This window comes from Bacillus rossius, chromosome 6 (genome assembly GCF_032445375.1).
Source record: "Bacillus rossius redtenbacheri isolate Brsri chromosome 6, Brsri_v3, whole genome shotgun sequence".
Classification (NCBI taxonomy): domain Eukaryota; kingdom Metazoa; phylum Arthropoda; class Insecta; order Phasmatodea; family Bacillidae; genus Bacillus; species Bacillus rossius.
The window spans coordinates 74,453,353-74,469,960 of record NC_086334.1 but is presented as its reverse complement, the minus strand read 5'-3'; the positions used below and the strand labels follow the sequence as shown (position 1 = coordinate 74,469,960).

The 16,608-nt window shown below is 43.1% G+C and overlaps 1 protein-coding gene across 1 annotated transcript; it reads left to right on the top strand.

The window, feature by feature from the left end:
* Nucleotides 1-10,417: 10,417 nt before the first annotated feature.
* Nucleotides 10,418-11,365, top strand: LOC134533471 (uncharacterized). Its single transcript, XM_063370995.1, has one exon. It carries the CDS (start codon nucleotides 10,418-10,420, stop codon nucleotides 11,363-11,365), a length of 948 nt encoding a protein of 315 aa, XP_063227065.1.
* Nucleotides 11,366-16,608: the final 5,243 nt, after the last annotated feature.

Genomic DNA, 16,608 nt, shown 5'->3' with positions numbered 1-16,608 from the left:
TCTCTTGCTCCAACTGCACCACCATTATGTTATAAGATTACATGGATACTTGCTTACGTAGCTTCAAGTCTACGAGGCTCCAATGTATCATGACTACGCGACTTCAAGCAATGAGGTTACGAGACTACGTGAATACGAATCTTCAAGTTTACGAGACTGCGAGGCTACAGAGCTACGAAGCCTCTAGAAAAAGAGTTTACGTGACTGCGAGGATAGAGGTCATCAAGTCTACATGAGTACTTGACTACGAAGCTACTCATCTACAAGGCTCCAGTTGCCGTATCTGTCTTCGACGGAATTTTCTCTTTTGTTCCAACTGCACCACCAGCATTATGTTATAAGATTACATGGATACTTGCCTACGTAGCTTCAATAAATAAACTGATTCTGCTAGCTTGTAAACTTATCATTGTTGAGCAAAGATAGAGTTTTAGTACAAGCCAGAATTTTATGTATTTTTTAATTTTTTTAAATTTTTTATTAATTTTTTTTATTTTTAATTTTTTTTTTTCCTGTAATTTTATGATATCAAAGAAAACATGTGTCGTTTTTCTCCGTGTGCTTCTGATTATTCTTATCAATATTGTGATGGATTTCTCCGTGTGCTCCTGATTATTCTTATCAATATTTTGATGATTAATCCGAGTGCTTGCGATCATTCCTGCGGTTTCGGTCAAAGGTCAAGGTCACACCCATCAAAGATGGTCGCCGTAACATCGCAATCCAAGTTGGTGGACCGTGAGAAATCTGAGAAGCACTAGCAGGAAGGACGAACTTCCTTCTCCTTGGAGACTAACGAAGCCATCCTTCTTATGCGATCGATAGTGAGCATCCCGCATATAAGAAATAAATATTATTTACCTGCAAGCAACACGAGACATCATCTGATGTTGAAAAGCGGAACTACTTGCAGCAAGTACCTTTGCATGAGATAAATTAACTCTCACCACTGAATAGTGCTATTGTAGTCAGTTAGAGACATGAAGTTTCGTAGCCGCGCCGCCAATTAGTCATGCAGTCTCGTAACCATACATTCTGGAAGCTTGGTAGTCCTATAGCCTCGGGATCACGTAACCTTGAAGACTTGCAATCGCATAGTCTCGTAACCTCATGGTACGTAGTCTCGTAGTCATGATTCATTGGAGCCTCGTAGACTTGAAGCTACGTAAGCAAGTAGCCTTGTAATCTTATAACATAATGCTGATGGAGCAGATGTAGCAAAAGAGAAAATTCCGTCGAAGACAAATGTAGTAATTGGAGCCTTGTAGACGAGTAGCTTCGTAGTCAAGAACTCATGCAGACTTGTATTCCTGTATCCATGCAGTCACGTAAACTCTTTTTTTAGAGGCTTCGTAGCTCTGTAGCCTCGCAGTCTCGTAAACTTGAAGATTCGTATTCACGTAGTCTCGTAAACTCATTGCTTGAAGTCGCGTAGTCATGATACATTGGAGCCTCGTAGACTTGAAGCTACGTAAGCAAGTATCCATGTAATCTTATAACATAATGGTGGTGCAGTTGGAGCAAGAGAGAAAATTCTGACGAAGACAGATGCTGCAATTGGAGCCTTGTAGACGAGTAGCTTCGTAGTCAAGTACTCATGTAGACTAGTAGTCCTGTATCCTCGCAGTCACGTAAACTTGTGAACTAGAAGCTTCGTGGCTCTAGCCTCGCAAGCCGTGTATAACTCGTAAATACCTAGATCATTTTAGACTCGTAGCCATGTGGCCTCATAGTCTCTTAGACTCGAAGAATTCTAGCCAAATATATTTAGGGCCAAAAGACTTTTGGAACCAAAAGACTGTTGGTGACAATGACTGTTGGTGACAATGACTGTTGGTGACAATGACTGTTGGTGACAATGACTGTTGGTGACAATGACTGTTGGTGACAATGACTGTTGGTGACAATGACTGTTTGTGACAATGACTGTTGGTGACAATGACTGTTGGTGACAATGACTGTTGGTGACAATGACTGTTGGTGACAATGACTGTTGGTGACAATGACTGTTGGTGACAATGACTGTTGGTGACAATGACTGTTGGTGACAATGACTGATGAAGCCAATGAATATTGGAGCCAATGTATATTGGAGCCAATGTATATTGGAGCCAATGTATATTGGAGCCAATGTATATTGGAGCCAATGTATATTGGAGCCAATGTATATTGGAGCCAATGTATATTGGAGCCAATGTATATTGGAGCCAATGTATATTGGAGCCAATGAATATTGGAGCCAATGAATATTGGAGCCAATGAATATTGGAGCCAATGAATATTGGAGCCAATGAATATTGGAGCCAATGAATTTTGGAGCCTGTGATCATTCCGTTTCCTGCCTGTACGTTCCGTTTTCCTGCGTGTACGTTCCGTTTTCCTGCGTGTACGTTCCGTTTTCCTGCGTGTACGTTCCGTTTTCCTGCGTGTACGTTCCGTTTTCCTGCGTGTACGTTCCGTTTTCCTGCGTGTACGTTCCGTTTTCCTGCGTGTACGTTCCGTTTTCCTGCGTGTACGTTCCGTTTTCCTGCGTGTACGTTCCGTTTTCCTGCGTGTACGTTCCGTTTTCCTGCGTGTACGTTCCGTTTTCCTGCGTGTACGTTCCGTTTTCCTGCGTGTACGTTCCGTTTTCCTGCGTGTACGTTCCGTTTTCCTGCGTGTACGTTCCGTTTTCCTGCGTGTACGTTCCGTTTTCCTGCGTGTACGTTCCGTTTTCCTGCGTGTACGTTCCGTTTTCCTGCGTGAACGATCCGTTTTCCTGCGTGTACGTTCCGTTTTCCTGCGTGTACGATCCGTTTTCCTGCGTGTACCTTCCGTTTTCATGCGTGAACCCTTCCGTTTTTCCTGCGTGTACATTCCGTTTTCCTGCGTGTGCGATCCGTTTTCCTGCGTGTGCGTTCCGTTTTCCTGCGTGTGCGTTCCGTTTTCCTGCGTGTGCGTTCCGTTTTCCTGCGTGTAGGTTCCGTTTTCCTGCGTGTACGTTCCGTTTTCCTGCGTGTACCTTCCGTTTTCCTGCGCGTACATTCCGTTTTTCCTGCGTGTACGTTCCGTTTTCCTGAGTGTAAATTCCGTTTTCCAACGTGTACGTTCCGTTTTCCTGCGTGTACATTCCTTTTTCCGGTGTGTACTGAGTTCATGGTCTATATGTCTGATATTGACATGACATGGTCTTGCGGTCCGTGCCTTTACGATGACGGTGCTGCCTTTTCGTTGTCGGTGCTTCCAAAATGTGCTGCCTTTTCGATGGCGGTGCTGTCTTTTAGATGTTGGTGCTTCCAAATGTGGTGCCTTTTCGTGGTCGGTGCTTTCAAATGTTCTGTCTTTTCGTTGTCGCTGCTGTCTTTTCGTTGTCGGTGCTTCCAAATGTGCTGTATTTACGTTGGCGGTGCTGCCATTTCGTTGTCGGTGCTTCCAAATGAGCTGTCTTTTCGTTGGTGGTGCTGTCTTTTTGTTGTTGGTGCTTCCTTTTTTGTTGATTGCGCGTAGTACAAAATGTAGTGATTGAATATTTACTAGTTAATCACCTCTTGGTGTTACTAAAATATTTTACAAGGTTACTTGGTCCTTTAGAATGTATAAAAATGTCACGATGGATTACGAAGGTCATGTGGTCCTGAAATGACTAGCCTATACGTCTGATAATGACATGAGTCGGTCTCATGGACTGAAGGCAATTGATCTATATGTGTGGCTTTGTACATGAACGGCTTATATGTTATTCAGATTATTGAAAAATAGGCTAATCCGCACTGATTTAATTCGTTGGTTCGGTATAATGACTTGAGTTGATTTTCGTAGAGTGAATGATTAATAAACTCCGCAAAAGGTAATGGAAAACGTAACTAATTATTAAATAAATGTTAGGTTCTAACTGTCTCTGGTCAAGAATCGAACCGTGGACAGGGATCCATCGATTCAATTTGTAAATTAATAATTGATTTTTTTCGGAGACTATTGGAATTTTTCCCGCATTTCTAGCTAAATAATTACATGATTTCAAGATGGCGGCCAAATTTCAAGATGGTGGGCACCTCAGTAATTATAAATGATTACTGCACTGTATCATGTTAGAATAAAACTATCATGATGGTAAGACGAGTACACACAATATGGTGTCCTCCAGCAGACGAAAACATGATGGTGGCAATGACCACTAGCATGTACTGAACATAAAATGACGGATCCGTGATGGACATCAAGGTCAAGGTCAAATTTCAAGGTCAAGGTTCAAGGTCAAAGTTTAAGGTCAAGGTCAAATTTCAAGGTCAAGGTCAAATTTCAAGGTCACGGTCAAAGTTCAAGGTCAAGGTCAAAGTTCAAGGTCAAAGTTCAAGGTCAAGGTCAAAGTTCAAGGTCAAGGTCAAAGTTATGGTGAACAGAACATTATACTTACATGTCTCCAGCACACTCTAGCAGACGAAAACAAGATGGTTGCCTCCAGCGGACAAAGACAAGATGGCGGACATGACGTCATACCAGCTGATGGTAAATATCTAGTTATTGGTGGTGGTAGGTCAGTCTGTAGGTGGCTTCTGTGGAGGAAGGATCTGATTTTTTTTTATTTTTTGCTCTCACCGGTTTCGAACCAAGGACGTACATCGATATAATCGATCAGAATTCTATTAAGTTAATTTTTTGATGAATTTTGGAATTTTTCCCGATTTTCTAACATAAAAATTACGGATTTCCAAGATGTCGTCTAAATTTCAAGATGGTGACTAAATTTCAAGATGGCGACCATAACGATAATTGCAACATTAATAGGATCCAATATGGTGGTCGTAACGTAAAGTGTAAGAATGACATGGTACTCAACCAAGATGGCGGGTGTAACGAAATATGCAACATTAATATAATCCAAGATGGCGACCGTAACGATAACTGCAACAGTGGTTTTTAATATTTTTTTTAATTCGATCAAATAATTTTTTAATGATTTTTAAATTTTTTCCCGATTTTCTAACATAAAAATTGCGGATTTTCAAGATGGCGGGCGTAACGAAAATAGCAACGGTGACGTCATAATCCTAAAAGAGGCTTAACTGAGGCTTGAGTTAAGGATGCTTAAGCCTATATCAGGAATTTGTGTTCTTTCTAAGGCAAAAGACATTTGTGGTTTTTCGAAATCCTAATTTTTCCTCGAAACGGGAATTTTTCCCTCGAAAACGGGAAATTTTCCCTCGAAAACGGGAAATTTTGAGTCATTTTGAGTCATTTTTGAGGAATTTTGAGGAATTTTGAGTCAAAGATGGCCGCCGTGACGTCAAAATCCAATATGGCGGAAAGGACACACAGCTCCACAGCCTGAAGCCTGTCCCAGCTGCCCCTATTATATACTACTGACCACTACATTTTTCTACAATTACGAAACGGAACAGAAGCCTAATCAAACAAACTGTGGTCACTTGTGCATGAGATTCCTAAGTATAAAATAAATGAACAGTAGCAAAAATAAATCAGTCATTACCGTAACACTGATATTGTCAGCTCGTAGCTCGCAGCTACGAGCCACATTCTACCCGCCACTGGACTTGAACGGAGAATGGAGCATCGGGCTCGCAGATTTTCAAACGTATAATGCCATACCGAACATTGACGACGAAAACTGCAGAATGTGCTTCTTGAAAAGTGATGGAACATTAACTCGGGAAGTGTCCATACCCACAGGGGCGTACGAGTTGATCGATATTACGAATTACATCAAGCAAGCTTTGAATCCAAACACAATTTTCGAATTGCGAGATAATCAAAACACCCTTTAATGCGAACTTTATTGCAGTGAAAATGTCGACTACGATACCGGGAACCATAGGTACGACGCTCGGATTCGAACAGAAAATATACGCAGCCAAGACCTTGCACATGTCCTTGTTACCCGTACAAATAATGCCCGTGAATGTAATACGCGTAAACTGTAATTTGGCAAGTGGAACATACCTCATCGGAAGACTAAACAACATGCTACACGAGTTTTCGCCAACGGTTCCGCCCGGATATAAACTGGTCGAAGTACCGCAAAGTATCATTTACGCCCCTGTGCTCGCCAAAACAGTTCACGAAGTGGTAGTCGACATTGTCGATCAAAACGATAAACTAGTAAATTTTAGAAACGAAGAAATTACACTACGTTTACACCTGAAGCGATGGGGTTGATTTTCAAGGCCTATAAATCGAAGAAGCGACACGAACCCAGGACCAGTCTGTTGCGAGGCCGCGATGCGCTAACACCTCTTAACGTTAAATATCTCCGCAGTTTAGGCTACAAAGTTCACAAGCATGGAAGATTATTAAAACATGTCAGAAAAAGCTCAGAGTAGCGATGATGTAAATAAATTTGAATACCACTGCTACGCACCCTACCTCCCCGGGCCGTATATGCCCGGTAGGGAAATACGCATTCCGGTACAGAAACAAGACTTTATACTCTACCTTGCCAGTCGTTTATTCGTATAAGAGGCACGTTGACAAAGGCGGACGGATCACATCCTACAACTGCATACTTCGGTCGAAACGGAATATTGCATTTATTCGAACGAGTTATTTTCGAATTGAATAATATTGCGACCGACGAATCGTGGGACTTGGGCATTACTGCCACGATGAAAAACTACCTGTCTAACACCGAACGATCTGAGTGCGACCAAAATCGCAGGTTTTGGAATGGAACCCGATTTCAAAATTCCCATTTATGAATCTGGTAAATTCGAAGTTAGCATACCGCTTTGGATGCTTCTCGGCTTCGCGGAGGATTACAAGAAAATTATGATTCAAGCCCGCCAAGAACTTGTGTTAATTCTAGTGACATCGCTTCTGAATGCCGTCGTGGGAGCACCCGGAAACGACCCCCAGCCGGTCGTAGTCTCCGTCACGAGCACCGAGTGGTTTGTTCCGCACATAACCGTCAGCACGAAAGAAAGGCTCAGACTTTTAAGTTACGTCAAAAAAGACAAGACGGTCGAAATTGCTTTCAGGAGCTGGAATCTCGTAACTTGCCCCTTACTGACCCAGAACAGACACAATCACTGGGTCGTCAAAACGTCGAGCAGTACAGAAAAACCGAGATATATAACATTAGCTTTGCAGACAGACAGACAAATGAACTTGAAAGCCGACAGGTCGGTGTTTGACCATTGTTTTATGGAAAACGTAAAATTGTTTTTAAACAGCGAAAGCTACCCGTACGTGGACATGAACATTGATTTTGAAAATGGCGGTATTTCCTTGCCGTACCACATGTACACGCAGTTCCAATCTTCGTACCACGGACGAGAATCGCACCCAATCCTGAGTCCAGACACATACAAATCATTGGCTCCGCTAATCGTATTTGATGTGAGCAAACAAGACGAATCGATTCGCAGTTCAATGATTGATTGTCGAATGGAAATTTCCACGAATAATGACGTACCATCACTCACAACGGCGTTCTGTCTGATCCTACACGACAGAGTAATTACTTAAGATGCGTTTTCAGGCCTTGTGAAAATATTGAGCTAGATATAAATACGACTGCATGTATCATTTCATCATCATTTGGTGTCAGGATGTACTGCAACATGCAAGGTTTCCAGAGCCAAAACAGGTTTGTTCTCAAAGAAATTGCCATCACCTCCGGAGACAAGACTCGAACCCGCAGCTTCCGACCCCCGTATCCGTGAAAACTATTAGAAGAAAAAAGTAAACGGTCGAACGAATGGCTATGTCGGCTATATCACGGACTAGAGTGGGACGAAGGAAAAATCCCATACCATCAAGTGAAAAACACACTTCAATATTTACTAGTCCAAAACGAAATAATATACGTTGCCGGACCTGAACAGAGGAAATGGCTACGATATCTGTGTGACGACGGAGCAGTTGAAATTGTAGATATACAGACCGACTATGGCTGTCCTTCCCTGTGCAAACTCTGTTCAATGTATGAAGCTAAGCATCAAAACGATAAGTTCGAACATGTCTGTGCCTGTTCAAACTCGTAGCTAATGCAGAAATGGCACTCGCAGCAGGAATAATTTTTAATCTTTAATATTGGCAAACCCTATTTTTTTTCTTCAAATAGTGGTACACCTGATTATTTTTTTCAATAAATAGCTCGAAAATCGAGCTCTATCTATCAGTTTACGTTCGGACACGATGATGACGCCATTCCAGCCGGAAACCGAGTACCAGAGTGCTAAACCAGACTTCAACTGCGTCGAATATAGTTTCATGGATAAAGAAGAAAATTTACACACTTATACGGAAATCTGTTACGGTGGAGTATTGCATTTCCTAATGGCTCATTCGCCACGCAGTTATGAACCATCGCAACAACAAATAAACTGTACCGGTCCGGATACGTGCGTCGTGTTTAACCTCAGACCTACAGCCGTACTTCCATGCAGCAGAGAAGAAATTCTCCACAAGACTCTACACGCATCCGACTGCACGCTAGAAGACTGTAGCGGTACCGTTCCCGGCACATTGGACTGTAGTGAGCAGTCCAAACACATGTCTACGAGATGCAGCGAACTGTTCAAACTCGCAGCTTCGAAGCGCAGCGACCTGTCATGACCTGAACTCAAGGCTTCCAAACCCAAGACTAGGACACGTCGCCGCAGCATCAAGAAACGTGGATTGAGCATCGATCCGTCACAGATACATTGCGATAATGCTACGGACCTTTACGAAATTGATTCTGTAACATCCATTCGTAGCGCCTTGTGTTCTGTACTCTCCGCCTTGTTAGATGTTTTGAAATAAATAAAAAAATAGAGTACATAATTTTAATATTGTGTTTTTATTTACTTTGTCCTTTCATTTAAATCTATATGTAGCACGAAGTTCTCATTAAAATACTTACAAGTTAATAAAATTTGGTAAGAAAATAAAATCCTTTTGACAGTGTTAAAAAAAATAATACGTGTTTAAGAATTTAAAAAATGTATATATTATTTTTCTGTAAGTTATTTAAATATGAAAGTGATGAAAATAACCTAATCTTTAAAGTGTCATAATATATCATTTTTCAATAAGTTGGTAATTTCTTTGCATTAATGTAAGGGTCAACCTATCGATAATTGTGGGTTAGGTTTGCGGTAGTATTTATTAAATTTAACCGCTACCAGAAACAATTATTAGACATCTGTCATTGTATCAGTAACCTAATCCTCTTGTAGAAGAGGACCATAAGTTTAAGTGTTCAGGAGGCTCATCTTTGTGAACGGGAATGATGATCGTGCATGGTGTGAGTAGAAAGGATGTGGTTTCCGTCGGTTTTGATTATACGAACTATAAATGGTGACCCTGCATGACGTGTGCAGTAAGGCAGCAGTTTACAACGATTTTGCCTTTGCAAAACGGAAGTGACGACCCTGCGCAAGGCGGTGCGAGCGGGAAATGAGCCCTGCATATATTTTTGCGTGGGGTAGTACAGTTATTTGTAGTTATGTGCAGTTTTCAAGAGTTTCTGTCTATACAAAACGGAAATGGATACGTGGGCACGTGCACGCGCGCGCGCGGGAAGCTTATGAATGGCTTAATTGCACTCTTGAAGTGAAATACGACAGATTTCGTAACGTAGCGGTGCTATATAGGGCTTTCAAAAAAGCTTCCTAAAGGAAGTGCGGTTTCGTCATGGAAGTTCCTACATGTCTCTGCGTATGGATAGTGACGAAGAGGTGTTAATGATGGTTGACGAGATGGTGGCTATACGGACGCGAACAATACTCAACTGGCTGCAGGACGTGTCCTGCATGGGTGACAACATGTACCGCATGCCAGAGGCCAAACCACCTGGCGTTTATGATGTCAACATGTACTACGCGCCAGAGACCTCTCCACCTGGCGTCGCTGGTTTCAAAAGGTACTACGTACCAGAGGCCTCACCACCTGGCGTTGATGATGTCAACATGTACTACGCGCCAGAGGCCTCACCACCTGGCGTCGCTGGTGACAACATGTACCACGTGCTAGAGGCCTCTCCACCTGGCGTCGCTGGTGACAACATGTACCACGTGCTAGAGGCCTCTCCACCCGACGTCGCTGGTGACAACATGTACCACGTGCTAGAGGCCTCTCCACCCGACGTCGCTGGTGACAACATGTACCACGTGCTAGAGGCCTCTCCACCTGGCGTCGCTGGTGACAACATGTACCACGTGCTAAAGGCCTCTCCACCCGACGTCGCTGGTGACAACATGTACCACGTGCTAGAGGCCTCTCCACTCGACGTCGCTGGTGACAACATGTACCACGTGCTAGAGGCCTCTCCACCTGGCATTGATGGTGTCATCATGTACCACGTGCTAGAGGCCGCTCCACCTGGCGTCGCTGGTGTCATCATGTACCACGTGCAGAGGCATCTCCACCCGATGTCGCTGGTGACAACATGTACCACGTGCCAGAGGCTTCTCCACCTGGCGTAGATGGTGTCATCATGTACCACGTGCTAGAGGCCTCTCCACCCGACGTCGCTGGTGACAACATGTACCACGTGCTAGAGGCCTCTCCACCTGGCATCGATGGTGTCATAATGTACCACGTACCAGAGGCCTCTCCACCCGCCGTCGCTGGTGACAACATGTACCACGTACCAGAGGCCTCTCCACCCGCCGTCGCTGGTGACAACATGTACCACGTGCTAGAGGCCTCTCCACCTGGCGTCGCTGGTGTCATCATGTACCACGTGCCAGAGGCATCTCCACCTGACGTCGCTGGTGACAACATGTACCACGTGCCAGAGGCCTCTCCACCTGGCATTGATGGTGTCATCATGTACCACGTGCTAAAGGCCTCTCCACCTGGCGTCGCTGGTGTCATCATGTACCACGTGCCAGAGGCCTCTCCACCCGACGTCGCTGGTGACAACATGTACCACGTGCCAGAGGCCTCACCACCTGGCGTCGCTGGTGACAACATGTACCACGTGCTAGAGGCCTCTCCACCTGGCGTCGCTGGTGACAACATGTACCACGTGCTAGAGGCCTCTCCACCCGACGTCGCTGGTGACAACATGTACCACGTGCTAGAGGCCTCTCCACCCGACGTCGCTGGTGACAACATGTACCACGTGCTAGAGGCCTCTCCACCTGGCGTCGCTGGTGACAACATGTACCACGTGCTAGAGGCCTCTCCACCCGACATCGCTGGTGACAACATGTACCACGTGCTAGAGGCCTCTCCACTCGACGTCGCTGGTGACAACATGTACCACGTGCTAGAGGCCTCTCCACCTGGCATTGATGGTGTCATCATGTACCACGTGCTAGAGGCCGCTCCACCTGGCGTCACCGGTGTCATCATGTACCACGTGCAGAGGCATCTCCACCCGACGTCGCTGGTGACAACATGTACCACGTGCCAGAGGCCTCTCCACCTGGCGTAGATGGTGTCATCATGTACCACGTGCTAGAGGCCTCTCCACCCGACGTCGCTGGTGACAACATGTACCACGTGCTAGAGGCCTCTCCACCTGGCATCGATGGTGTCATAATGTACCACGTACCAGAGGCCTCTCCACCCGCCGTCGCTGGTGACAACATGTACCACGTGCTAGAGGCCTCTCCACCTGGCGCCGCTGGTGTCATCATGTACCACGTGCCAGAGGCATCTCCACCTGACGTCGCTGGTGACAACATGTACCACGTGCCAGAGGCCTCTCCACCTGGCATTGATGGTGTCATCATGTACCACGTGCTAAAGGCCTCTCCACCTGGCGTCGCTGGTGTCATCATGTACCACGTGCCAGAGGCCTCTCCACCCGACGTCGCTGGTGACAACATGTACCACGTGCCAGAGGCCTCTCCACCTGGCGTCGCTGGTGACAACATGTACCAGTGCCAGAGGCCTCTCCACCCGGCGTCGCTGGTGACAACATGTACCACGTGCCAGAGGCCTCTCCACCTGGCATTGATGGTGTCATCATGTACCACGTGCTAGAGGCCTCTCCACCTGGCGTTGCTGGTGACAACATGTACCACGTGCTAGAGGCCTCTCCACCTGGCGTCGCTGGTGACAACATGTACCACGTGCCAGAGGCCTCTCCACCTGGCGTCGCTGGTGACAACATGTACCTCGTGCCAGAGGCCTCACCACCTGGCGTCGCTGGTGACAACATGTACCACGTGCTAGAGGCCTCTCCACCCGTCGTCGCTGGTGACAACATGTACCACGTGCCAGAGGCCTCACCACCGCCGACACAATGCATCGCACCCGGTACTGTACCCTCTGTTCCTTCAACTGAATCCTCAAGTATAATGAGACTGTTGCACGAGATACGGTGCGAAGTGTCGTTGCTCCGACAGGAGCAGGTGGAAGTGATAAATGTGATACGCGACGTCAAATTGAACTTGAGTGGCTATGTATTTCTTTCTTAATATTAGATATTAGTGATCGTTACTATTTAGAATTAAGATTAGAATGGTTTTCATTATGTATGGTGATACTGTGTGATAGTTCAATGGGTGAAAATAAAAAGTATTATACAGTTTTGATTTTAATGTTACATTCTTTTGTTCGATACGAGTAAATATTTTTTTTTACATACATATATAGATGTCAACATCATCATTCAAAATGATTGTGTTACGTAAAATTAATTTATTTCTATTTTATTCTATTGCACTTATCCTGTAGAAACGATCGGGGTCAATCAGATGGTATGCTTTATACGAAAAGAAATACTGGGTCAACTTCGTGAAAAGCTACTGTAATGACTCAAACCATGAGAGTGTAGGTCATGTATGTTGCTGACTCCCGTTTGTAGCTCCTGACACTAACATTACACATCACTGCTGCTGCTGCTGCTGACGGTAGGAGGATGTTCCTCATGTTACCTTTGTACGTGTTTGTCGCTTGCGGGGACGTTGTGGCACATGTGTCTCGAGTCTCTCGTCCTACTTATTCAATTCTTTCAAGTGAATACTTAATGTCTGCCATAAAGGATATTTCTAATTACAATACTACTTGTAACGACTACAGTATGATACTATATATTATTTGTTCTCTATGACTTGGTGACTAACTATTGCTAATATTACAATAAATCTTTAGTTACTCAAAGTAACCATAAGAAGGTGACGTGAACTTAATTTATAAAAAGGTTAAGTGTTTTTAAATTCATTACCAGACGACTAAGTTAGAAATAACAAAAAACTGGTTTTTGGTATTTCTGAGAAAGTGATCACTAAACCCTGATATGAAATAGTAGTCTTCCGTTAATAACAGTAGTTACATTATTTCCATTCAATCATCCAAAACTTTTGTGTAGCCTACTATTACCTTCATTAAGATTCAGTCAACTCCGTACGTTACACCTTTTCCAGGGTACCATGTTATTTTTTTTTTTCATTACATATATGTAACAAGATTAACGAACACGTGTTGTATGCATGGAGGTATTAAACTAAGCAGTATCTGTACGATATGAGGTTGAAGAAAACTGAGGCTTTATATAGTTTATTAAGCTATATTTTTTATAAATGGCTTTACTTACTAGGAAAAAGTCATAAGTTACCAAACATTAAGTGATTATTACTAGAGTTATGTATACATCGATAATGCGTTCGGCAGGTATTTGAGAGGTACATACAGTCAATTTATAGTCGAACATTGATTCGCTATGCACATAGTAAATGGATGTGGGAGAGTGTGAACAGATTGACTTACAATATTATCTTGTGCCAGGTGGTACGTACGCACCATCTCCCTTACTTCGTAACGATATGGATATATGTATTACGTCAGGGAGGCGTGCTTTATATATATTTTTTATGTTTGAATGTTCTATATATATTTATATGTGTGTGAATTTCTGCTCTGGTTCCACGTTTCCTACTTTGAAATTGATTCCATCAAGTACTTTACATGAGTTTGATTATGTTATCGATCATTTTTGTACGTAATGATGAGATGGTTAGGTGAGCGATGAGATTACGTATGTCACATGTTTATCTCTTACATGAAATTAAATTATTTAAGCAACTAAGGGATGGCTTCAGCCTATTCCACACCGTATGTGTAGGTGTGTGTGCGTGTGTGTGTGCGCGCGACGGGTCGTACCGTAGGTTTCGACGTATTGCAACCGTCGATGCGGGCTGCTGGATTGGAGATGATGGGTTAGGGTGATGGTGCTGTCCACTCTCGTACAACGGGGTCGATGGTTCTACCCAGACTGAGTGGTTTACTCACGAGTCTGTCATCTTCACGCCTTAACAGCGATCGTTTCGACAGAGACTACAACGTTGTTAGCACAAGTAGAGAGGTGCACGGGTTTAGTGAGCTGGACATCAGACTGGTAATTTTACGTTGACACATGATGTCGTACGCCTAGTATTGGTGGTCTGTACGCTATTAACAACATATGCTTGAATAATAATTTTCGATGTATGAGTCATTGCTTCGCAAATGCTGCTTGCATGTGCCTGTACCTAACGACATGTGTTCCCTACGGTAATTGGAATATGAAGAAATTGCATAATTGATAGTGAGGAAAATGTTATGGTATCTAGTAAGCTACGATGGGCATGATTTCAGTGAGATAATTGCGGTGGAGGGGCGCGAACATCATCACGATTGCTGAACCGAGACCTTCTTAACATCTTGAGCATTTCCGGAGGATTATTTGCTGTCCACAAATTACATGCAGGTAAACATGCGAATTGGAAGTGTCTCTTGCGTTTCAATTAGACCTTACGTAGCATACGACACGAGCACTTACGAATTTGTCACGCAGACGTGATTAAGACGATAGGGTGTAGCGAGGAAAAGAGACTTATGTGATTCTTACATAATGTTTTGTACAATTAACTTACCGTTGCGCGACATACGATTGTTTGTCATATCGCTTAGTTCCAACTAACTTTTTCTACTCCCACTTGGTGACACTTTGTAAGATTAGGTTTGACATTTTTGATGTGTTTGGCATGTGAATTACGTTTCAGTATTACCGCTTACATCATGGTTGAAAGACTTACCATGAGCTGCAGGCATGGGTTAACCTGTTCTGATGCATGATAATGTACTTTAAATCTATTCATAGTAGTATTTTTAATTAATGTAATCTGTATTAATGTATTAACGACCTTAGTGCTTTATCTAAATTGTCTTCTTCACAGGTGCACCCTCTGGTTCAAGTCTAGATTACCGACAAAACACAATTTAAAAAAGTTAGTTACTAATTTCTGGTTAGTTCGAACTTGTCTCTGTCTTTATGTCTTTATATGTTGTAACCATCACCTGCATAGTATCCTCGTCAACAAGCGTTGCGGCTCCAGCGAACATATGGCTGTCTCGACATTCTGCTACCTTGCAACTCTCTCCGCGCGCACTCGTGTGCGGGGTCAAAGTCTTTCTGCACGCAGAATCAGATGGACCTCTTTTTAGCCGGCGGTTGACTCTAGCCTTGGAATTTTTAATATTCTTCAGTGTTAATTCACTTGGATTTAGGTACTTTGACTGGACGTGTGTGTGATTACATTTAATTACACATGCACACACACGTGTCCGAACAGGAACTAACGGGATGAGCTTCGATCTCATGATCCTTACCATATGAGTGACTGTCACGTGTGTGCTATCTCCTCTGACTAGCTGTTCCTTATGTTAATCCTTCCTGTTTTCAGAGGTGAATAGAATATTGTCTAGTGTAAAGAATCGATTGTAGAAGATACTATATTTTGTAATCTTTTGGTTGACTAGTGAGGAAAAGATGATAGGTCAATTTGTACATAACTGATAATAATTCATCACTGTTGAGGACCACTACAAGGACTACAATGATTCACTCTTGCGTACAAGAAAATATACTATAGGGGGTAAGTATGGTAAGATTTATATTATTAAATAGATTAAACTTTTTTACCACGTATATACATATATTATTTATATGTGTTTGGGATGACGTGTTGCTGGATTAAATATTACTGAAACCACTGGCTTCTACAGAAAAAGTGAATGAGACTTTGAAAAAATTATAGAATGATGTGAAACATCTAGGATAATAGATTGTGGTAAAATGTTAAAATTAATGAAACGACTGATGGTAATACCGCTAATTAGCTATCGTAGGGATACGTGTGCTCACGATTCTTTCTCACTCGACATCTGATAGTTTTCTCAGTTTGCTCCAGGTTATTCCTAGCTATACTTCTGCTGGTATTCTCGGAATGCTTTTGGGTATTTCTAAGAAAACAATACCTACATATTTTTTTTTTCGAAATGATGCAAGTAATTTTATTCAGAGTTTTGATTAGTTATTGAATTTCTGTTACCAAATCAGCACTTATCATTTATTTATCAGGTGGAATTCAGTCGAAAAAAAAGATTCATTACTCAAATTATTACTTTGTCTTAAAACAACACAGAAACCCTATCATGTAAGATTATTTCTATTTCCTTTGAGGTCATGTGATTGTGAGTGAGCATCTATATATCATAAATTTAAATTATTTTTTCCTCAACACGACAAGACAACTGATAGGAGAAATCGGAACTACTCGCAACAAGTTCTTTTGTATTATACAGGGTGTCTACCAGATCTAGTAAATGAAATTCCCTGATTTTTCCAGGGTTTCCAGGTCTAAAACTGAACTTTTCCAGGTTTTCTGTAACACAATTACGACATTCCAC

Bases quoted from the DNA above. Each gene is read 5' to 3' on its own strand.
- LOC134533471 (XM_063370995.1), top strand. From the start codon at position 10,418: ATGTACCACGTGCTAGAGGCCTCTCCACCCGACGTCGCTGGTGACAAC.